Consider the following 23,006-nt stretch of genomic DNA (forward strand, 5'->3'; position numbering starts at 1 on the left):
TATAGATAGATTACAGTTGACATACAATATTATATTAGTTTCAGGTGTACTCTATACTGATTAAACATTATATAACTTACTAACTGATCCTCACAATAAATCTCATACCCATCTAACACCATACGTAGTTATTTTTTTATTTATTTTTTAAAATATATTTTATTGATTTTTACGGAGAGGAAGGGAGAGGCATAGAGAGTTAGAAACATCAATGAGAGAGAAACATCGATCAGCTGCCTCCTGCACACCTCCTACTGGGGATGTGCCCGCAACCAAGGTACATGCCCTTGACCGGAATCGAATCTGGGACCTTTCAGTCCACAGGCCAACGCTCTATCCACTGAGCCAAACTGGTTAGGGCCATACATAGTTATTAGAATATTATCTATATACTATATATAAAAGACTAATATGCAAAGTGTCCCCTCGGGAGTTCAGCCAGGAGAACAGTTCAATTGCTTGCTATGATGTGCACTGACCACCAGGGGGCAGCACAGAACATGACGGGCAACCAGTGGCGGCAGCGGAGCTAAGGGAGTGAGGGAAGGAGGAGGTGAGGAGGTGGGGGGAATCACATGGTGGCAGTGCATGGGTAGCAACGGAAGGAGGAAACGGGGAGGCGGGGAACCTGATTGGCCCTGATCACAGGCCAGGCCTAGAGACCCTACCCATGCACAAATTTCGTGCACTGGGCCTCTAGTTGATTATAATGCTCTACTTTACATCCTCATAACTATTCTGTAACAACCAATTTATACTTCTTTTCTTGGTTAATTGACTTTAAAAAGAGAAAGGGAGAGGGAGAGAGATAAAAACATAGCTGAGAGAGAAACATAGCTTGGCTGCCTCCTGCACGCCCCCTACTGGGGATCAATCCCAAAGTCTGGGCATGTACCCTGACCGGGAATCAAACTGTGACCTCCATGCCAGCTGGAACCAGCAACCTCTTGGTGCATGGGACAATGTCCAACCAACTGAGCCACACTGGCTGGGCTCCGTGTCTACAGTTTTAAAATATTGCCAGGAATTTAGAAAAAATTAGCCCATGTTGCTGTTGTGTTGCCTCAGAAAAAAAGAAAAAATGCTTTAAAATTCACCAGTGCCATGATTTTTCATTAGTGACTCACACAGTCTACAGTGCTTCTATATCCAACTGGTATCTGAAAGAAACTAGCATTGTTTATAAAAGGGCTATAAATAGGTTGTTAAGCAGAGCAGCAGGACCACTTCAGCTAGCCATTGCTTATTCAGGGACAAATGAGAAAGAGCTATACTGGCACTAAAAAAACATCCATCATTGTAGGGTTTTTCCCCTTTTCAATATATGAATGCCCTAACTTGGTCCACTGTAAAGTATGAGAAACAATGATAACCTAGTAGCAATGAACACAGTGTCTAGGCTGTGGTTTCTTAAAGCTATTTCTATTAAAAGGAACCAGGACTCCTTGTAAGATTGGCTGATGCCCAGGGAGTATGTGCTGGTCAGCCTGGTACATTCTATCATACCAGAAACCAAGGACGCTATCAAAAACCAACATGTCTTTTCTAAAGGATCCAGGAGCCAATAAAAAAAAAAAAAGACTCCCATTGGAGTCATTTAAAAAGAGCATTCTACTGCTTTACCAGAAAGTTCTACTGCTTTAAAAACCAGGAATCTATACATCACCAATTTCATTTATAATTTTTAAAAAATTTTAAATTAGTCTTTCCTTCATATTAGTATGGCCTCTATGTACTGAAAGATAAATTCCGTAATACTAGGAATTTTGTTCTATTCCTTACTATATCTCAGGGCCTCAAATATTTATTGAATGAATAATGGAGTTGTTAGAGGTAATGGATAACTAACTGCACAAAATTCTAAGAATATTTTACTTCAATGCAAAATGTCAGTATTTTAAGCTGATTAGTTTATTTAGCGTAATCATATTTATTTTAATATTCATTTCATTTTAATGAACAATTCATATAATAATCTCAAAGCTGACTTACCCAGTGTCCTCCATTAATGCCAGAGTGATTCGAGAGAGGACTCGGTTCTGGGTGTGAGAACCAGTCATTGCTTCATTCTGAAAATCGCCAACAGATTTTCGTTAGAGGACTGGACCCCTTGCAATCTCAATAATTTCCATCATTACATTGATGTATATTTAAAATGTCGTATGAGAGGCTCATAAAGTATTCACTTAAAATAGTGAAATACATAAGTCTTGTTTAAAATGACAAGACTGAAGCTTAAAATCTACTTTCTGCCTCAAATGTCTACATTGTGTCCAATTTTGTTTGAATGGTAGACAGCCAGCATTTAGAACTCTGTGATGAAAATGAGGATAAATACATTGAAACAGGAATACTGTAAACATATTACACTACCTAGGCAAAATGGGTAGTTGAGACAGATGCCCAGATAATAATTAGCTGAATTACACAAAAATGCTTTCATAACCCTCAACTTTGTGATCACAGAAATACACATTAATATGGAAAACACGTATCACAGGATCAAAGGATTTGCATGAGGGACCTAAAATACCATCAAGGTCTACTATCTACCCAATGTTTTAATTCATATCATAAAATTTATACCAGTAGGTTACCTAACGATAAGGACTTCACTGCCTCTTAAGAAGGCGTATTCTATCTTTGGGCAGCTCTGACTATTCTTCCAATCTTTAATTTGAACGCTAGATGGTCTTCTCAAGCACTTTAATATCACCTTTTTAAAAAACAGGTCAAGGACACAAAGTTGACTTCAGAGAAAGGTATAAGTTGATGCAATTAATAAAATTATTACTATCTACTGAAAAGTAAATAAGCTTTCATTTCTGGCCAATCTATAGCTTTCTAAAGGGAATCACTTGATAAAATTGCTTAAAGAAAATAAACTGAAATTCCCACGGGAGAAATATATGTCGCTTCTAGTAAGTTTCCATCACTATTACTTGTGGTCATCTAGATAAGGTCAGTACAAGCATTAATTTTATTCTTTTCACAGTTTTACCAACTCAGGTCATGATACATGTAAGCATAATTTTCAAATCCTTCACCCATTTTTAAATTTTTAAATATTTAAATATTTTTACTGATTTCAAAGAGGGAGAGATAGAAACATTGATTGGCTGCCTCTTGCACGCACCCCCCCACTGGGGATGAGCCTGAAACCTGAGCATGTGACCTGATTGGGAATTGAACCATGATTTCCTGGTTCATAGGTCAAGGCTCAACCACTGTTAGCCATGCTTTATTGCTGAGTTATAAGAGTTCTTCATATAGTCTGGATTATAGACCCTTATCAGACAGATGATTTGCAAATATTTTCTTCCGTTCTGTGAGTTGTCTTTTCACTTTCTTGCTAGTGTCTTTTGAAGCACAAAAGTTTTTAATTTTTTATGGAGTTCATGTTGTCTATTTTCGTTGGTTGCTTATGCTTTTGGTGTCACATCTAATACATATATATATATAAATATATATACAATCTCCTTTGAGCAAGACACTCCACTTGCAGGGATTTATCTCTTCTTTTTCTATATAAAGAAATTTGACCTTGCCAAAACCGGTTTGGCTCAGTGGATAGAGCGTCGGCCTGCGGACTGAAAGGTCCCAGGTTCGATTCCGGTCAAGGGCATGTACCTGGGTTGTGGGCACATCCCCAGTGGGAGATGTGCAGGAGGCAGCTGGTCGATGTTTCTCTCTCATCGATGTTTCTAACTCTCTGTCCCTCTCCCTTCCTCTCTGTAAAAAATCAATAAAATATATTAAAAAAAAAAAAAAAAAAAGAAATTTGACCTGAGTTAACTTCCTAATTCTGGTTTCTGGAAACCTAATAAAGGTGGAATGTGAACTGAGTTACCAGCAACAGTACACAGGGAAAAAGACCTCCTGATATGCATCTGGATATGGGATTACTATAAGTGAACAGAACACCTGTTGGTAAGCCACAATTTGGGACTTCCGGGTGTGCAGTGACTGTATGGGTATGACCCTTACAGGGTTCTGCAAGTTATATCTATGGATAACTCTTAGACTGCTGTATGGAGTATAAGAGAAATGCCTGGTGGCCATGGTGGCATGCTGTGCTTTCTTTCCTCTATCCTTCTACATGAATGTTTTTTCAATGTGGACTATTTAGGTCTTGTTAATTTGATTGTTTAGTTGAACCTAATTACCACCACTAGAACAACACTCCTAGAAGACATTGCAGATTTAAATAAGTTGCTCACTGCAATATTTTTAAAATAAAAAATTAAAAGTTATTCATTAGCATAGGAATGTTGTTCATATAATATGTAGATATTAAAAATGAACAGATCCAATATACAGATTATTCTACTAAAGCATGTGTTTCTGTATGTGAATGAGCTCATGTAAGCCTGGTAAATAAGAAAACATCTTCATCATCATCATAAGGATCGTGTTGCTTCATAATGATTTTCCCCCTGGATTTTAATGTTTTGTGCAATGGAGCAAAAGCAGCTAAATACAAAGCACACTAAGGCAGCTAAACACAGTAACAGAGAAATGCTATACTGTGCAGGATGTCCGTTCACTCCATGCTCTTCTACGTGGCTTGAAGTGCTAATTGCATGGTTCTCTCTAATCTTTGTACAATTTTACTATTTTCTTCCATTGCTCAGATTTATAGTCTCCCACCCAACTATCACTGCTTTTTGTTATTGTTGTTCAATATAAAGAAATACTAGAGTAAATATAGTTTATTTATTGGAAATATATGTCTTTTTAAACCAAGCTAGCACTTTTATTATGACTTATTGCTTTTATTGGTGCTCTGGTATTTGTTTTTCCCACAAGCCTTGTTATTTTTAGTGTTCAATTTTGGAGGAAGAGGTTTTTCTAGGAAAGCATACATTGCATTACAGTGGAAGCACTTTACTACCTTGGAGAAATGTTTAAGATAAATATCAAGTGAAGAAAGTTGTAGAAATGTACGAACCATTTTTTAAAAAGTATATATGTTAGTTCATATTTCTGAAAGGATATACAAAAAACTTAAAAATTGATTACTTCGGGAAAGTGAATCTGGAAAGCTAAAGGGCAAAAGAGACTTAAATTTTTTTTATTTTACTAGTATACACTATTATACTGTTTGAATGACTTTTTACCATAAGTAAGAAAAAATATGTCTAGTAACATATTAAAGAAAAAACAGATTTAGTAAAATTTTAATGTAAACTTACCTCTAATAACCGCTTTTCCCAATGGTTGAGTTCAGTGCCCATACCACCTTGATTTTCAAGTTCCATTCCCTCCAGAATTGGACAGTTAAAATGTTTTCTTGCTTCATCCTTAAAATAAGAAAAAAATACAATAAGATAATGGCAAATGATCACACTATATGTAATAAAGAATTAAAGAATTATTTTGGTGCCCTAGCTGGTTTGGCTCATTGGATAGAACGTCAGCCTGCGGACTGAAGGGTCATGGGTTCAATTCTGATCAAGGGCAATGTCTGGGTTGCAGGCTCCATCCCCAGTAGGGGGCGTGCAGGAGGCAGCCGATCAATGATTCCCTCTCATCATTGATGTTTCCCCCTCTCTCTTCCTCTCCCTTCCTCACTGAAATCAATAAAATATTTAAAAATAATTTTTAAGAATATAATTTTGTTCATTTGGTTCTGCCTGTCCTTCAGTTAGAGACTTCCAGGGATGGAAAATATGCCAAGAGCAGTGTAAAAGTTCCAAAGACTCTTAGAAAGAGCTGTGTTCAGTCAAGGAGGGAGAAAGTTTCTGTTATTACATAAACGTGTGATGGTTAATTTTATGTGATCTTGGCTGGGCCGCAGTGCTTAAATATTTGGTCAAACATTAGTCTGTATATTTCTACTAGAGGCCCGGTGCACAAAAATTTGTGCACTCAGGGGGGAAGGGAGGGTCCCTCAGCCCGGCCTGTGCCCTCTCGCAGTCTGGGACCCCTCGGGAGATAACGACCTGCTGGCTTAGGCCTGCTCCTGGGTGGCAGAGGGCAGGCCCAATCCCTAGGTGCAGCCCCTGGTCGGGCTCAGAGCAGGGCTGATTGGGGAGTTGGGGCGCCACCCCCTGTCATGCACCGAGCAGGGCGGATTGGGAGGTTGCAATGCCACCCTCAGTCACGCTCCCGGTAGGGCTGATTGGGGGGTTGGGGCACCGCCCCCTATCACACTCAAGGCAGGGTCAATGGGGATCTTGCGGCACCACCCCCTGTGACGCACAGAGCAGGGCCAATCAGGGGGTTGGGGCACCGCCCCCTATCACACTCAAGGCAGGGTCGATGGGGATCTTGCGGCGCCACCCCCTGTGACGCACAAAGCAGGGCCAATCAGGGGGTTGGGGCGCTGCCCCCTGTCACGCACAGAGCAGGGCCCATCAGGGGGTTGGGGAGCTCCCCCGTCACGCACAGAGTAGGGCCGATAGGGGAGTTAGGGCACCGCCCCCTGTCACACACAGAGCAGGGCGGATCAGGGGATTGGGGCGCCACCACTGTCACACTCAGGGCAGGGCCGATGGGGAGGTTATGGCTCTACCCCGTCACAGACAGAGCAGGGCCCGTGGAGGGGGGGGGGGGTTGGGGCGCCGCACCCTGTCACACACAGAGCCGCAGGGCGATCAGGGGGTTTGGGCACCGCCCCGTCACGCTGATCCCGGTGCCAGGAGGCCTCGCGGCTCCACTGATCCCGGTGCTGGGAGGCATATTACCCTTTTACTATATAGGATAGAGGCCTGGGGGCCGGCTGGTTTGCCCTGAAGGGTGTCCTGGATCAGGGTGGGGGTCCCCACTGGGGTGCCTGGCCAGCCTGGATGAGGGGATGATGGCTGTTTGCAGCTTGTCACACACCCTTCAGGGTGGGGGTCCCCACTCGGGTGCCTGGCCAGTCTGGGTGAGGGGCTGAGGGCTGCTTTCAGGCTAGCGGTTTTGACTGAAGCTCCCAACCACTCTTTTTCTTTTTTTCTTTTTCTTCTGGGCCAGCTTTAGCTCTGGCTCTAGCTCTGAGGCTTCCGCTGCTGGTTTGTTTGCCGTTCTATAATCGAAACAATGTATAACTTCAGCTCTGAGATCCCAGCTGGCTATATTTTTTACAAAGTTTCAAACTGCCAGCTCAGAGGCCTGCAAGGCCGGCGGGGAACGTTGGAGTCTGCAGTCACGGGAGCAAGCAAGCCTCATGTTCGCTTCCAGCTGCCTGGCTGCCGGCCGCCATCTTGGCTGACAGTTAATTTGCATAAGGATATGCTGATTAGCCAATGGGAAGGGTAGTGGTCGTACGCCAATTACCATTTTTCTCTTTTATTAGTGTAGATGTGGATGCTTTTGGATGAGATTAGCATTGAACTTAGTGGATTTTGAGTAAAGCAAATTTATAGATGGGTCTCATCCAATCAGTTAAAGGCCTTAACAGAACAAAGACTGACCTTACCTGAGCAAGAAGGAATTCAGTCAGGAAACTGCCTTTGGATTCAAATTAAAACTCTTCCCTGAGTCTCCAGCCTGCTATCCAACTCTCTCAGATTGTAGATTCTCTAAACCTCCGCAATTACATGAGCCAATTCCTTAAAATGAATCTTTCTTCTCCCTTCCCCCATGTCAACACATCCTGTTGGTTCTGTTTCTCTGGAGAACTCTGACTAATACAGACTCCAAATTAAGTGATCCCCAATTATGCAATAGTGCCAGTAATGCTAAGAAGTATGAAAACAGAGGAGCACTGACTTAAAGCAGTGGGTAGAAGGGGGAACCAGGAGTCATTGCCAAATTTCCATTTCCTCAGATTTCTCTGGGCGGGTAGCTTTATTGTATTGCCTTTCTAATCATTGTCCTACTATAGGCTCTAAAATGTAATCATAGTTCTTAAACAATAATGATTAGTAGAGGACCATTATGAAGGAAAAGAGCTGATGGCTCATGTGATGTTAATAATTTAGTAATACTTACAACAACACGAGGTGTTACTAGGAGATACACAGTGTGAGGAACTATCTTGTTATCTCGAACATCCCATAATCTCTCCACTTTTTGAACTACTTTATCACTCCATTGATATAATCCAAGACTATAATTAAAGGATAAGAAGACAGTCACTTTTGCAAATTTACCTAATTAAATGTGAGGTAAATTTACCTCATTAAATTTACCTCATTTAATTTTATGAATATCAATAAAATTAAAATATTCGAGCTTACTATGTACCAAGTTCATAAAAGTACTTGATAACATTTTCTCATTTAATCTTTTCAACAACATCATGAGATTGTCATCACCATGCCATAGATCAGTGGTTCTCAACTTTGGCTGCACATTAGAATCACCTGGGAATCTTTTTAAAATCCTGATTTCTGGGCCTAATCCTCCAGAAATTCTGTTTCTTTGTTACTAATGTTGTAGCTCCACCCCGTAACAGCCAAGGTTGAGAACTACTGCCACAGAAGCTTAAGAGATGAAGTAACTTGCTCAAGTTCACATAGCCAATTCTTGGCTACGATGACAATGAATTCTTTCCTTTTAAGACATTTATTGGGGGAAAAAGCAAGTCCAGAGACATATTCAAGTATATAAAGAAACTTAAGCCCCCCAAAAGATGACACTTTAATTTAGTGGGAAAGTATAATTTACATAATAACTGTGTAAAACCGGTTACCCATCTAGGAAAAAAGTTAAATCCCTATTTTGTCCCATATACAGAAATAAATTCCAGACAGATGGCAGCAAAAGTAGTAGAGTAAGGACCTCTGAAAATTCTCTGCCTTGTGAAAGCCATGAGAAAAGTAGCAAAATTGACCAAATCAACTGTTTTAGAACTCTGGAAATTAACCAAAGGCTTGCAGCAATCCAGGAAGCACTTAAGAATGGATGAATCTGATGAATTAAGAAAAATGAATTGTAAGAACAGAAAGCTTTGTGGTTTTTTCCCATGCCCTCTCCTGTCCTATGGCAGGCTTGAAAATCAAAAGTCCAAACATGGCAAAAACCAGCAACTGGGCAGCCACCAGAAGAATTCATAAAAAACAACAGCCATGATCCAATTATATGTCTACAAGAGACAGTTCAGACTCAAGGACACAAATAGGTTGAACATAAAAGTGTGCTGGGCTACATATCTGGCGCTTTGGCCAGACGGGTCATGTTGTGCTGTCTGTTCCTAAAACACATAGATAGGAAGGTACTGACATCAGTACCTTGAGATATGGTCTCATGGCCCCTTCCCAGCATGCAGGCCTTCTGTGTCAGAAGGCCCGGAAGTCTCATTCCAAATTTGGGAGACAAAGGACTGGAAAAAGTATAAATAGAGTTTCCTCCATATTGGGGGGCCCAGAATTTGAAAGACATATTTTCTCTGGGCCTCCACAAAATTTAATAAATGTAACTCTTGCAGTCAGCGCTGCAGTTCAGCCTCTGCTTCGGCAGGGTGCTGTAACTGTAGTTGCTGGCCATGGAAGTCGGCGCTGCAGTTCAGCCTCTGCTTCTGCAGGGTGCTGTAACTGTAGTCAGCTGGCCAGCTTAATAAAGGCTCTTAAATTTAAATTCTGAGTCGGTGGTCTATCTTGCTGAGTGAACCCATAACAAAAGGATTAAAAAGACATGACATTCAAACAGTACTCAAAAGAGAGCTGGAACAATTTTATTAATATCACACAAAATAGACTTTAAGACAAAAATTATTTCTAGACACAAATAGGGAAATTTTCTAATGATGAAAGAATCAATCCACCAAGACATAACAATTATAAAAATATATGTATAGCCCAGCCAGTGTGGCTCAGTGCTGAGTGTCGACCCATGCACCAAGAGGTCGCTGGTTCAATTCCCACTCAGGCACATACTTGGATTGCAGACTTAGTCCCCTGGTGAGGGGTGTGCAGGAGGCAGCCAATCGATGTTCTCTCTCATTGATGTTTCTATCTCTCTATTACTCTCCCTTCCTCTCTCTCTATAAATAAATAAATAAATAAATAAAATACATATAACACATCTATATAATAAAAGCCTAACCAACTGTTATGGCAGAAAGACCAGAACGACCAGTCGCTATGATGTGCACTGACCACCAGGGGGAAAATGCTCCATGCAGCAACTGCCCCAGGTGGTCAGTGCACTCCCACAGCGGGAGTGCCACTCAGCCAGAAGCTGGGCTCACAGCTGGCAAGCGCAGCGGCAGTAGCAGGAGCCTCTCCTGCCTCCACGGCAGCGCTAAGGAGCAGCGAGCCAAGCGGCAAGGGGTAGCGAGCAGGTGGGCGGTAAGGAGTGCGGGGTCTCGGACATCCCCCAAGGGGTCCCAGACTGTGAGAGGGTGCAGGCTAGGCTGAGGGACCCCCTCAGCAGAGCTCAAATTTCATGCACTAGGCCTCTAATGTGTGTATATATATATGTCCTCTTTTCAGCCGGAACTGCCATCTTCCAATAATTTGCCAAAATGACTAACACAAAGAGAAAGAGAGGCACCCACTATATGTTTTCTAGGATTTTTAGAAAACATGGAGTTGTTCGTCTAGCCACATACGTGTGAATCTACAAGAAAGGTGACACTGTAGACATCAAAGGAATGGGCACTGTTAAAAAAGGAATGCCCCACGAATGTTACCATGACAAAACTGGAGGAGTCTACAATGTCACCCAGCATGCAGTGGGCACTGCTGTGAACAAACAAGTTAAGGACAAGATTCTTGCCAAGAGAATTAATGTGCGCATTGAGCATATTAAGCACCCTAAGAGCCGTGAGAGCTTCCTAAAACATGTGAAGGAAAATGATCAGAAAAAGAAGGAAGCCAAAGAGAAAGGTACCTGGGTTCAGCTAAAGCAGTGGTTCTCAACCTCCCTAATGCCACGACCCTTTAATACAGTTCCTTATGTTGTGGTGACCCCCAACCATAAAATTATTTTCGTTGCTACTTCATAATTGTAATTTTGCTATTGTTATGAATCGTAATGTAAATATCTGATATGCAGGATGTATTTTCATTGTTACAAATTGAACATAATTAAAGCATATTGATTAATCACAAAAATAATATGCAGTTATATATGTGTTTTCCGATGGTCTTAGGCGACCCCTATAAAAGGGTCGTTTGACCCCCACAGGGGTCTCGACCCACAAGTTGAGAACCGCTGAGCTAAAGCGTCAGCCTGCTCCACCCCGAGAAGCTCACTGTGTGAGAACCAGTCAACAGGAGCCTGAGCTGTGAATTCATAGCATGACAAGTGTAAAAAGAAAAGACTTGTGTACTGACAAATAAATACATCTTATAAAATAAGGGTGGGGAACCTTTTTTCTGCCATGAGCCATTTGGTATTTATAACATCATTCACTTAATATAATTCACTAAATATAAGTTTATGTTGCTTGAAAAAAGCTCCTAGATTTATTGAATTTCAAGTACTGCCTGGGGTTGCCTGGGCAGAGCCAAACCAAATGATTTCGTGGGCCTTATACAGCCCTCAGGCCCGACATTCCCCACCCCTACTATAAAGAACCAAAATATATGAAGCAAAAATAAATTTCAAATAGATTAAAGTTATGAATGTAAAAAATTTAAATAATAATTTACTGTAAGAAATTTAGGGTAATATTTTTTATTTTAGAGAGAGAGGCAGGGAGAGGGAGAGACAGACAGAAACAGTGATGTGAGAGAGAAACATCAATCGGTTGCCTCGCACAGGCACCCAGACTGGGCTTGAACCTGCTACCAGAGTTCGTTGTACTGGATGATGCTCCAAGCACTGAGCCACAACAGCCAGGGCTAGAGTAATATTTTTATAATCTTTGGAGGGCAGGAACTTTCTTATGCAATAAAGGAAAAAAGAGATGAATTTAATGATATAAAATTTTAAAACTTCTTTGTATGTGAAGCTAAATGACCTCTTATACCCTATCTTGTTTTTACAGCTATAATTTTCTTAGGCTAGCCATAAAACAACTGTTATTTATGGCACTTAACATGCTACAATTCTCAGATTCAAATCTTAGTATCTCTCCTAAAAGAGAAGAATAAAAATAACAAATACCTATAATTAAAAAGTGGGAGACCATCTGCAAATCTTGAAGTTAGAGGATTTCCATCTTTATCACGGTAGAATGCAAATAGCCCAGCAGAGAAACCCTATAAGAAAAAGTTGGAAATGTCTTAAAGTAAAAAATATCAATTCTGATTAGAGACATCATAGCATGCTGCTATCAAAAGAGAACACTGATATAACCACATAGAAGCATCAGTACTTCTACAGGAACTTCTTATATTGAAATTGGACAATGAAGTAGTTCATATTTTTGAATTTTAAATTCTAATTACCTGAGATTATTAAGTGAGGAAACCATAAGTAACAGTAACAAAGATATTCTTTAGGGTATAGACAATGCATTTATTTGTTTAAGAAAGTATTAATCACAGTAGATCTTCACATAAACTCACTAAACTCTATAACTGCATCCAGGAAATGCTACTATTGAGAAAAATTAACAATAGAGTAGGGGGTGAGTGATCAAATATGTTCCTAAGAACATTCATAAAATTTCAGTGTCTTTGATTTCAAAATCCACATTTAATATATATCTACACTTAAGTGGAAATGAGTGTGCGTGTGTATGGTGTGTGTGTGTGTATTTATACACTTAATAAAAATTGGAACATATATGAAAATGTTAGCTGTGGTTCTTTTGCTAATATGATAATGTGTAAAATCACCCACATTCCCAAAATTGTTTTACAATGTGAATTTTTATGTTTCTAATCACATTTTAAATAGTTTTTAAAGAAGTGTTCAATTTTGCCCTAACCGGTTTGGCTCAGTGGATAGAGCATCGGCCTGCGGACTGAAGGGTCCTAGGTTCGGTTCCGGTCAAGGGCATGTACCTTGGTTGCGGGCACATCCCCAGTGGGGGGTGTGCAGGAGGCAGCTGATCAATGTTTCTCTCTCGTCGATGTTTCTAACTTTCTATTCCTCTCCCTTCCTCTACGTAAAAAATCAATAAAATATATTTTAAAAAGAGAAGTGTTCAATTTTAATGATAATGTATATTTCACATAAAGACATTCAAATTCCTATTCTCTATCCCTCCCCTTCCAATTAACATGAGAAAGTGGGCAAAAAAATTGTTGACATTTGATATCTCCTATTTCTTTTCTTGCTTTCTTTCCTAATCTAATAGCTAAAACAAAGCACTTTGGGAACTACTTCTTCTTTTTTTTGAAAAAAAATATTTTGATTGATTTCAGAGAGGAAGGAAGGGGGGGGGGGGAGACAAACATCCATAATGAGAGAATCATGGATCGGCTGCCTCCTGTACGCCCCCTACTGGGATTGAGTCTGCAATCTGGGCATGTGCCCTAACCAGGAATCAAACCATGACCTCCTGGTTCATAGGTTGATGCTCAACCACTGAGCCATGCCAGCCGGGCTGTAACTACTTTATGTATATCTTATACATTGAGAATATGCTACAGCTTATATTCAAACTAGAGGCCCAATGCACAAAACTCGTGCAAGAGTAGGCCTTCCTTCCCCTGGCTGCTGGCACGGGCTTCCCTCCGGCACCCGGGACCCAGGCTTCCCTCCAGCCACCAGCAGGCACCCAGGACCTGGACTTCCCTCACAGCCCTGGCTTCGTCCAGAAGGTGGACCCGAAGGACATCCAGAAGGATGTCTGGTTTAAATAGCATACTGCGCTTTTATTATTATAGATAACTAACAATCATAAATGATCACTTAATCAATTTCATTGGCAAATTTCTTTGCTTACATAACTATGGTCTGTGTCATTCATGCTTGCCAGTATGATTAATGGAATCCATATTAGTATTTTATTCCTATATTTCTTCTTTTTTAACCTCTAAAGATGCAAAGGATACTTAATGGAATCAGCTAAGAATATCTAAATAGTTTTAAATATAAAACTCACTGAAGTTACGTAAAGTTTAAAATAGTATGATTTGTCTCATCCTTTATGATATTCTAAATAAACATTTTTCCCACCCTATCAACTAGAAAGTTTTTCTAAGCACTCATATTTCAGAAGGATTATCTAGTATTTAAAGTACCATGGATGACTGTAGTCGAGAGCTATGAACATATTTAACTTTATTAAACATTTAATTCTTTCCATCCTCCAGGATGGTTTTTGAGATTTAAACTAATCTTTAAATTTTGTGGGGCTTTACAATTTGTAAAATAATTCAAATACACAGAAAAGTTTCAAAAGCCTAACAGAAACTTATGCATCCTCTTTAAAAGGATTTAAGATGTTAGTTTTTCCATATTTTCTTCAGGTTTTTCTTTTTTAATAAATAAAACACTCCAGAGTAAAATACTGCTGAAGCCTTACTACCTAATCCTTTTTCCTCCCTCTCTTCCCAGAAGTAACCACTACCTTGAAATCTATTTGCCTCTCATACATGTTTTTACATTCAATGGTGTCTCACTTTAATTTGAAATTACCTGATTAGTAAAGCAAGTGTGAATACCTTCTCATACATTTCTTGGCCAAGTGAACCTTTCCTTTTGTGGTCTATTCATAACCTAATTTATCTCAAGTTTAGGAGCTCTGTATTCATGTTCACCTATAGATTAGACTTAAAAACCTGTTGTTTTACTCTGGTTCTCTCAAGTATCTATAGATTTTATAACTTAAAGCTTAAAATGTTACTCAGAATGACATTTGTCTTTCACCAAATTGAGCAGGTTCAGCTTACTTTTTTTAATAAAGGGAAAATAAATTATTCATTTTGGAATCTCCTTACTTGAAATATATAAGTACTATTTGGTTACATACAGTTTCACCAAGTTATTCAATGTATTTTCTGATTTAAAGACTGATGCTTAAGAAAAATACAGACAAGAAAAGCACAGGGAAATGGAGCTGGACTAGTAGGGTAAGTTAGTCCTGAATCCCACATTTTATACTTCCAGTAAATCAATATATGTCCTAATATTTGAGGGTCCCCCCCCCACAAAAAAGAGAGTGAGGCCTGCATTTCAAGGTCATACATGATAGCTCACTAAATAAGACTAATAAATAATAGCCACTAATTTTATTACACCTTATTATGTACGACATGGTGCTAAGCCATTTATAAGTTTTTTAAAAAAACAAAAAACATTTCAGTTCCTACTACTTTAAAAAAAAAAACCTTTTTCTTTTAAATTTCAAGAGAGAAAGGGAGAGGGAAAGTTAGAAACATCAATGATGAGAATCATTAATTGGCTGCCTCCTACACGCTCCCTATTGGGGATCCAGCCTGAAACCCAGTCATGTGCCCTGACCTGGAATTGAACTGTGACCTCCTGATTCATGGGTCAATGCTCAACCACTGAACCTCATGGGCCAGGCTCATTTATGTTTTGTCTTATATAATCTTCAAGAGAAAAATCCCATTGTAGCATGTACTAATATCTTCATTTTACAGATGAAATTGAGGCTTACAAAGGCGAAGTAATTTACACAAGATCCCAAAGATTTTTAGTGATAGAATTTTAAAAAATCACACCTAGATCAGTGTAATACTCTCTCTTTTAAATTTACTGCCATCTACTGTCTAAATACACAGATGGTATCAGAAGAACATGTCCTAGCATCTTAGGCAACATTGTTTAATTCCCTAGACACATAGTCAAAATTTATTTTGGATAAATTAGGGAAATGAAAGAAGTTCTGAATCAGTTAGTACATATACACTTAGAAAGCCTAAATAGACCAAGAGGAATTTTAGAAATAAGATCTCTGTAGGAGATAAGATCTATAATTAGTATATCAGTTGTCATTTTAGAGGAAAGTAAATTTTTCTAAATTACTAAGTTTTTTCTGTAGAAACAATTATTTTGTCAAAAATCCCATTTGCCTAATATACTAATTTGTTTAATTATTATTATTATTTTTTTATTGTCTAAAGTTTTACATATGTCTCCCTTTTCCCCAACTGGCCCCCTACCCCCAGCCATTCCCACCCTGGGCAAACCCCCACTGCCCCAGTGTCTGTGTCCATTGGTTATGCTAATAAGCATGCATACAAGCCCTTTAGTTGCTCTCTAACCCCTGCTTCCCTTAACATTTCTCTCTAGATCAATCTATTCTTGTTCATCAAATTATGTTGATCATTATATCCCACATATGAGTGAGATCATGTGATATTTATCTTTCTCCGACTGGATTATTTCGATTAGCATAATGCTCTCCAGTTCCATCCATGTTGTTGCAAATGGTAAATGTTCCTTCCTTTTTATAGCGGCATAGTATTTCATTGTGTAGATGTAGTATTTCATTGTGTAGATGTATCACAGTTTTTTAATCCACTCATTTGCTGATGGGCACTTAGGCTGTAAAAATATGGAACGCTTCACGAATTTGCATGTCATCCTTGCCCAGGGGCCATGCTAATCTTCTCTGTACCGTTCCAATTTTAGTATACATGCTGCCGAAGCGAGCACTGTTTAATTATTTTAAATAGTATAACTCAACCTAGCTCAAATGCTAATCATCAGAAATTTTCTACTGGCAAAGGCCTAATCAACTGTTTTATGGAACATGAATTTAAGAATCTACATAATCTTAAATGTTAATATATACATCAAAATGAAAGCACAATAAACAGAAAACCAAGGCGCATACACACACACACAGAAGAGTTAACAGGAAAATTTACCAGGGCATGAATAATCTCATGTTTCACTGTAGACAGCATCCCAATAAACTCCTGAGGCTGGGTAGAGATCATATTTGGACACAGGTTAGCATATCCTGCTATTGGCCTGTTAAAGTAGACATTGAATTTTTATTATATTCCAGAATAATATGTATTATGGTATTTATTAATCTATACTTTTCTATAAAAAATTTCCCAAGGTCATGCCCTGGCTGGTGTGGCTTAGTTGGTTAAGTGTTATCTCATACACCAAAAGGTGGCAAGTTCAATTATCCATCAGGACACATACCCAGGTTGTGGGTTCGATCCCTGGTTGGGGCACTGACAGGAGACAACTGGTTGATGTTTTTCTCTCTCTAAGATCAATTAAAAACAAAACAAACAAGTGCCCAAGGTCAGGAAAATCTTTGCTAAATATCAAATGTCATTTTGTATAATAACACCTAACTTTCACCATCTTTTATTTTGAAGACATATACCTCTGTGTTTCTATGGCATGACTAATCAACAACTATTTCTAAAAAAGGATTTAGTCAGTTAATTTTATTTTACTATGAATTTTTAAAATTTCAATATATACCAAATAAAGAAATGTACTGAAAAATTCGAATTCTAACTCTATTTTACTTGCAAAATCCATATATGACCTCAGCATTTCTCTATATTTACAGGTACAAGGACAGTCAAGTAAATAGAGAGGGAAACGAGAATACACTATAGGACAATAAACAAATCATTCAGGTTGCTGACAGTTGCTGGACCTTCTTATTTCCATCTCACTATTCCCTCTCCCACCCCAACATTGCCCTTCATTCATACAAAGTTCTCTATCTTCCCATTATCTTCTTTCATATTCTATACCTTCTAGAATCTACAGAATTCTTTTTTTTTTAAATATATTTTATTGATTTTTTACGTAGAGGAAGGGAGAGAGACAGAGAGTTAGAAACATCGATGACAGAGAAACATCGACCAGCTGCGTCCTGCATATTTCCCACTGGGGATGTGCCCGCAACCCAGGTACATGCCCTTGACCGGAATCGAACCTGGGACCCTTCAGTCCGCAGGCCGACGCTCTATCCACTGAGCCAAACCAGTTTCGGCTAGAATCTACAGAATTCTACATCTCCTCTGCACCCAGAACCTGAGTCCAAGAGCCGACTAGGACCCAGAGTAATTCAGTCAGTTTTCTCATGCACTTACCTATCTTTTAAAAGCAATGGCAAACAAACAATGGTAAGGAACCCCCAGGTCATTTCTCTCATCACTATTGTAACATTTTACCATAGAAATACCACAAACCTCATTAAATTTTGATTGCCTATTTAGAAAGTAACATTTGTCTTATTTAAAAAACACGTATAGCCAAAATCGGTTTGGCTCAGTGGATAGAGCGTTGGCCTGCGGACTGAAGGGTCCCAGGTTCGATTCCGGTCAAGGGCATGTACCTGGGTTGCGGGCACATCCCCAGTAGGAGGTGTGCAGGAGGCAGCTGATCGATGTTTCTAGCTCTCTATCTCTCTCCCTTCCTCTCTGTAAAAAATCAATAAAATATATATATTTTTTAAATTAAAAAAAAACACACACACACAAAAAAAACATGTATAGGACAACCAAGATGGTGGCATAGGTAAACAAACACCTGAACTTGCTGCCGTGCACAACCACATTAAAACTACAACTAAAAGACAAAATGAATATCATCCAGAACCACAGGAAGGCTGGCTGAGTGGAGATTATACAACTAGAAGGAAAGAGAAAAGTGCATTGAGTCTGGTAGGAGGTGCAGAGGTGTGGAAGTGTGGAGGTATGGAGGAGCGCGCGTAAGGGGCTGGCAGCTGGGTACGCTGTTGTCTTTTTCAATTGGGAGGGAGATACAAGGTCCCGACTGCTCTGAACTCCAGTTCCGGGTGAGAATTTGGGGACCCAGACTCATATGGAGAGAAACTGGACTGTCTGGCATTGGGCCGGAACGTGAGGGCGGCTTTCTCGCAGAGGTGCTTGCAGCGGTCATTGTTCCTACACGGGGCCCGCGGGACCCAGAGACCCCGGGACCTCTCTGAGGCAGAGCAGACTGGCAGCCATTGCGGTTTGCTCCACCCTGGTGATTCCCTGAGACCCCATCCTACCCAATTTACAACCCCACCCAAGCTGTGCGCAGAGGCTTTTGCATATGAATGGTCTGGCCTTTCTCTGCCTAAAAACCTGGGCAGACTCAGTGAGCGCCAAAGCCCCACTAAAGCAAGTCCTGCCCCGTAAGGGTGTCTCCAGCACAGAAGTTCTCCCACTGTAGACACAACTGGTCTTCACAGCCAATTGGCCTGGAGGTCAATTCCTCCCAGTGATACCAACAGCAATCAAGGCTTAACTACAACAAGACTGTGCTCACAGCCCACAAAGGAGTGCACCAAGAGTGTCCACCTCAGGTAATTGGGGAGGCTGAGCCACTGGACCCTGTAGGACACCTAGCACACAAAGCCCCTCTATCAACACAGGGAAACAGCCAAAATGTGGAGACAAAGAAACAGAAATGACAGAAATGGAGGAAAGAAAACTACTGGATATAGAGTTCAAAACCACAGTTGTAAGACTACTCAAGAATCTTCTAGAAACCTCTGAGAAATATAGTGAGACCCTCAAGGATATGAAAAAGGACCAATTAGAAATTAAGCATACACTGACTAAAAAAAAGAATAATATTCAGAGATCCAACAGCAGATTAGAGGATCCCAAGAATCAAGTCAAAGATTTGAAATACAAAGAAGCAAAAAACACCCAACCAGAAAAACAAAAAGAAAAAAGAATCCAAAAATATGAAGATAGTGCAAGGAGCCTCTGGGACAACTTCAAGCGTACCAACATCCAAATTATGGGGGTGCCAGAAGAAGAGAGAGAGCAAGATATTGAAAACCTATTTGAAGAAATAGGAAGAAACCAAGATGGCGGCATAGGTTAACGCCGGTGTTTGCTGCTTCGAACAACCACTTCAAAAATACAACTAAAAGACGGAACGGACATCATCCAGAACCACAGGAAGGCTGGCTGAGTGGAAGTTCTACAACTAGGAGGAACCGGGAATCAGAGGAGGTGCAGTGCTGAAGTAAAATACTAAGGTGCGGAGTGCGTGCGGCGCGGGCTGGTGGCTGAGGGCGCGGTTGACTGTTTCAATCTGGCGGGAGCCTCAGACTCTGAGCTCCAGATACAGGCGAGTCTCTAGGGACCCAGACTCAAATGGGAGAAGCGGGACTGTTTGGCTTCGGTCCGTCCGAGGTTTGCAGCGGTTGCTGGGACAGAGAGGCAGAGCCCCTGGGGACGGACTGAGAGCAGCCATTACTGCTCCCTCCTCGGCCCTGTTGATCCTGTGGGACCCGCCCTGCCCAAGCCCTGCACAGAGCCATTTGCCGGATAGCCTCAGGCAAAGGCTAGATTAGCACCTCCCTAGAGGACAGAAGTTCTCCCACTGCAAACACAGCTGATTCTCACAGCCAGTTGGCCTGGAGGTCAAGTAGTAATTACCTACAACAATCAAGGCTTGACTACAAGACTGCTCACAGAGACCACAAGGGGGTGCACCAAGAGTGTCCACCTCAGGTAATTGGACACACGGAAAGCCACTCTATAGACATAGGGAAGCATAAAAAAAATGCCGAGACAAAGAAACAGACCACAAAGGACAGAACCGGAGGAAAGCAGGCTACTGGATATAGAATTCAAAACCACACTTTTGAGGTCTCTCAAGAGGCTTCTAGAGGCTGTTGATAAACTTGATGAGATGTACATGAAATCTAATGAGACCCTCGATGGTGTGATAAAGGACCAACTAGAAATTAAGCATACACTGACTGAAATAAAGAATATTATACAGACTCCCAAGAGCAGACCAGAGAAGCGCAAGAATCAAGTCAAAGATTTGAAATGCGAGGAAGCAAAAAACACCCAACCAGAAAAGCAAAATGAAAAAAGAATCCGAAAGTGTGAAGATAGTGTAAGGAGCCTCTGGGACAGCTACAAGCGTACCAACATCCGAATTATGGGGGTGCCAGAAGAAGAGAGAGAGCAAGATATTGAAAACCTATTTGAAGAAATAATGACAGAAAACTTCCCCTACCTGGTGAAAGAAATAGACTTACAAGTCCAGGAAGTGCAGAGAACCCCAACAAAAGGAATCCAAAGAGGACCACACCAAGACACATCATAATTAAAATGCCAGGGGCTAAAGACAAAGAGAGAATCTTAAAAGCAGCAAGAGAAAAACAGTTAGTTACCTACAAGGGAGTACCCATACGACTGTCAGCTGATTTCTCAACAGAAACTATGCAGGCCAGAAGGGAGTGGCAAGAAATATTCAAAGTGATGAAAAGCAAGAACCTACAACCAAGATTACTCTTCCCAGCAAAGCTATCATTCAGAAATGAAGGTCAGATAAAGAGCTTCACAGATAAGAAAATGCTAAAGGAGTTCATCACCACCAAACCAGTATTATATGAAATGCTGAAAGGTATCCTTTAAGAAGAGGAAGAAGAAGAAAAAGGTAAAGATACAAATTATGAAAAAAGTGACAAATACATATCTATCAACAAGTGAATCTAAAAATCAAGTGAATAAAAAATCTGATGAACAGAATAAACTGGTGAATAGAATAGAATCAGGGGCATAGAAAGGAAGTGGACTGACAATTCTTGGGGGAAATGGGTGTGGGGGGAGCGGGAAGAGACTGGACAAAAATTGTACACCTATGGACGAGGATGGGGGGGTAAGGGCGGGGGTGGGATGGGAACCGGATGGAGGGAGCTATGGGGGGAAAAAGAGGAACAACTGTAATAATCTGAACAATAAATATTTATAAAAAAATAAAATAAAAAACATAGTATAGTTTCTTCATATTTGAAAACAATAGACTTACACTTAGAAACAGTATATATATAATTCACTTACCAAAACATTGCTAGCAACCTCTAAAATACAAAATGGATGTCACTGTCAGGCCTAAAACCCATCAGGGACTTCTATAACATTAGATTAAAAGAGCCCTGTCTTTCTCTTCAATCCATTTCATGAAGCTCTCATCCTTACACAGTGTCCACTAAAGTGGCTTCTGACAGCAAGGTACACATGGCTTCTTCCTAACCTAAGCTTATTTGTAAGTATCCTATATAATAAAAGGCTAATATGAATATTTTCCCCTCAGGAGTTCGACCGACTGGGAGTTCGACCGCTCATTATGACATGCGCTGAACACCAGGGGGCGACGTAGAATGAAGGAAGGCCCCAGCCGGCAGCTGGCAGCCAAGGGAAGGAAGGCCCGATTGGCCCCGATTGCCAGCCAGGCCCAGTGCACAAAATTTGTGCACTGGGCCACTAGTATTTAACTAATATCTCAGGGGGAAAAAACAACACTCTATTATATATATATTCTTTTTACTAAACAAGCTGACATATGTATCTGCAAAACAATACAGCACTTTCTTCTTCATTAGTACATAACACTCAATATTTAACTATAAGCTCTTTGAATATTCAAAAGCTAAAAATTTTTGAGTCAATTTCATGGATCAATAATTACATAGTATCATGGTAACAGACTGCTTTTCATAATCCATGATGCTGATTTTGAACTCCTTACCAACTTAAGTACTGACAGAATAATTCTGAAGCACATACCAGTGATTCAAAAAATTTCATTTTCCTTAAATGTAACCTCATTCCTCCACATTCTGCCCCCCCATTCAGGCAGTGTGCCATTTCTTACTTCTGAAGACAATCTGGCAAGTGCAAACTTCCTGTGCTCTAAACACATAATATAGTTTGTTTTAAACATTCCCATATTAGATGTTGAGAAATAAGTCTCAGGGGAAAGCTTACCTGTCCATTTTTGCTTCCTGCTGACAATAGGCTGCATAAGAAATGATGTTTTCATGGCTGCACCTCTCGGTGGCCAGAGCACCAACATAAAGAACAAAGTCAGCATCTCGGACCCCCTCTTGGTCTGGCACACCCACCGCTCCACAGGGCCACTTACCCCCACGGCAGACCCTGCATTGCTGCGCCCATGGGGGATGGGGGGCAACAGAAAATCAGACCAAAGACAAGGTTAGCTGTGGAGACTTTTAATTTATAGTGAATCCAGACTCTGAATATATATAATTTAATTTTTATTTATCTCTCAAATTTATCAAAAGCCATACCTCCCTCTACTCCTTGTCTCTACTAGTAACTCTAAATCCATTTTACTAAAATTTCTACTTTATGTAAAATAATCATAAATCTATAATTTTACCTCGAACAAACAATTTCTATTTCTAAGCGGCAGCCAATCAGGATGCAAAAAAGAAATATAAAAGGGACCTCCTCATACATTTTTTTTTTGCACCTTCCTATAAATCTATGGTTTTT

At 40.2% G+C, this 23,006-nt stretch overlaps 1 protein-coding gene, 1 non-coding gene and 1 pseudogene across 4 annotated transcripts in view; 1 reads left to right on the plus strand and 2 right to left on the minus strand.

The window, feature by feature from the left end:
- LMLN (leishmanolysin like peptidase) overlaps nt 1-23,006 on the minus strand; it is a 67,759-nt gene that overhangs the window by 26,204 nt on the left and 18,549 nt on the right. For all 3 annotated transcript variants that reach the window (XM_070406411.1, XM_070406412.1, XM_070406413.1), the window contains exons 6-11: nt 22,476-22,654; nt 16,614-16,719; nt 11,986-12,080; nt 7,921-8,038; nt 5,196-5,303; nt 1,993-2,069 (exon numbers count right to left, since the gene is read on the minus strand). In XM_070406411.1, the coding sequence (XP_070262512.1) occupies nt 1,993-2,069; nt 5,196-5,303; nt 7,921-8,038; nt 11,986-12,080; nt 16,614-16,719; nt 22,476-22,654 (683 nt within the window). The remainder of the gene's footprint in view (nt 1-1,992; nt 2,070-5,195; nt 5,304-7,920; nt 8,039-11,985; nt 12,081-16,613; nt 16,720-22,475; nt 22,655-23,006) is intronic.
- On the plus strand, nt 10,397-11,165 carry LOC139004442 (large ribosomal subunit protein eL21-like; annotated as a pseudogene).
- On the minus strand, nt 16,292-16,398 carry LOC139004507 (U6 spliceosomal RNA). Its single transcript, XR_011470389.1, has one exon. It is a non-coding gene; the product is annotated as a U6 spliceosomal RNA (small nuclear RNA).

The sequence above is a fragment of the Myotis yumanensis genome, unplaced genomic scaffold (assembly GCF_028538775.1).
Source record: "Myotis yumanensis isolate MYYU_CA2020_CCGP unplaced genomic scaffold, mMyoYum1.0.hap1 SCAF_2, whole genome shotgun sequence".
In the NCBI taxonomy this organism is placed as follows: domain Eukaryota; kingdom Metazoa; phylum Chordata; class Mammalia; order Chiroptera; family Vespertilionidae; genus Myotis; species Myotis yumanensis.